The 956-nt window shown below is 55.3% G+C and overlaps 1 protein-coding gene across 1 annotated transcript in view; it reads right to left on the reverse strand.

Annotated features, from left to right (window-relative positions):
- Positions 1-521, reverse strand: part of gdf5 (growth differentiation factor 5) — an 8267-nt gene extending 7746 nt beyond the window's left edge. The window contains exon 1 of the mRNA XM_069169670.1: positions 1-521. This exon is cut by the window's left edge and continues 386 nt beyond it. Coding sequence (XP_069025771.1) covers positions 1-419 — 419 coding nt within the window. The 5' untranslated portion in view covers positions 420-521.
- Positions 522-956: the final 435 nt, after the last annotated feature.

The following is a 956-nucleotide window of genomic DNA, read 5'->3' on the forward strand; positions in this document are numbered from 1 at the left end:
GCGGGCAGCCAGGAGCGCACAGCCTCTTTCCGCCCCAAGCCGGCCGCTCTGTCCCGCTGCTGCTGCTGCAGGACGAGGGCACGGTTCACCGGCACGGCTCCGGTGCGCTGCGGCGAGGATGACGCGGAAGTCACGGAAGTAAGTTTGGCTTTAGAAACGGTCGTCTCGCCTTTAATTAACGGCGGACCTGCACGGATGCGCGTCACCGGCGACGGTTTCCACGTCCCAGCACCGGGCACCGGTTGCCTTCCTTCGGCTCTCCCGTGGGCTCGCTCTCCTGTCGCGCGCTCCGCTGCCTCTCCAAGCCGGTGGTGGTGGTGCTCTGTCGGTCTGGTCCGGCTGAGTGAGCCGAGGACGGGATGCAGGTAAACGAGAGTCCAGCAGCTGAGCAGAAGACAGAGACGCGTCACAACTTTCATCCTAAAGCCCTTGTGCCTTCTGCCAGGCCGTCATCGTAATAAACCGCAGTTCGTTCAGGATGAATTGACCTGTTCAGATAAAATAAGAAAAAGGCTGCAGTCCTGTGAGGTCCGAGGCGTTCATCCTCTGAGCTCCCTCTGCGCTCCGCCGCAGGAGAAGTGAATAAAAAGTTCCTCTCCTGTCTGAAACAGGCTGCAGAAACATGCGTTAAAGAGTTTTAAAAGTGGAAGAAACAAATCCTGCAAAGCTTTATTCTCCCATCTGTCCAGTGTGAGAAGCATAGTGCTGCAGAGATCCGGAGACAGGCAGCAGAAACCCGAGAGGAGCCTGAGAAAACTCGCGTTAAACACTCCGCGGAACTTCTGCTGGATATCTTGTAAGAAACTTCTTTAAATCCCACTTTTTTCCAAGAGAGGCAAGAATGGCGTAATGCCGCTGCCTCCGGTTTTTTTCTCTCTCTTTCCCCTTCAAAGTTTGAACCCCGTCCAGTGAAAATATTTCACTCACACACCAACCTGCAGGTGCTCGACAAATCC

Source organism: Embiotoca jacksoni, unplaced genomic scaffold (genome assembly GCF_022577435.1).
Source record: "Embiotoca jacksoni isolate LCO1_2020_lvr unplaced genomic scaffold, fEmbJac1.0.p SCAF_46, whole genome shotgun sequence".
Taxonomy (NCBI): domain Eukaryota; kingdom Metazoa; phylum Chordata; class Actinopteri; family Embiotocidae; genus Embiotoca; species Embiotoca jacksoni.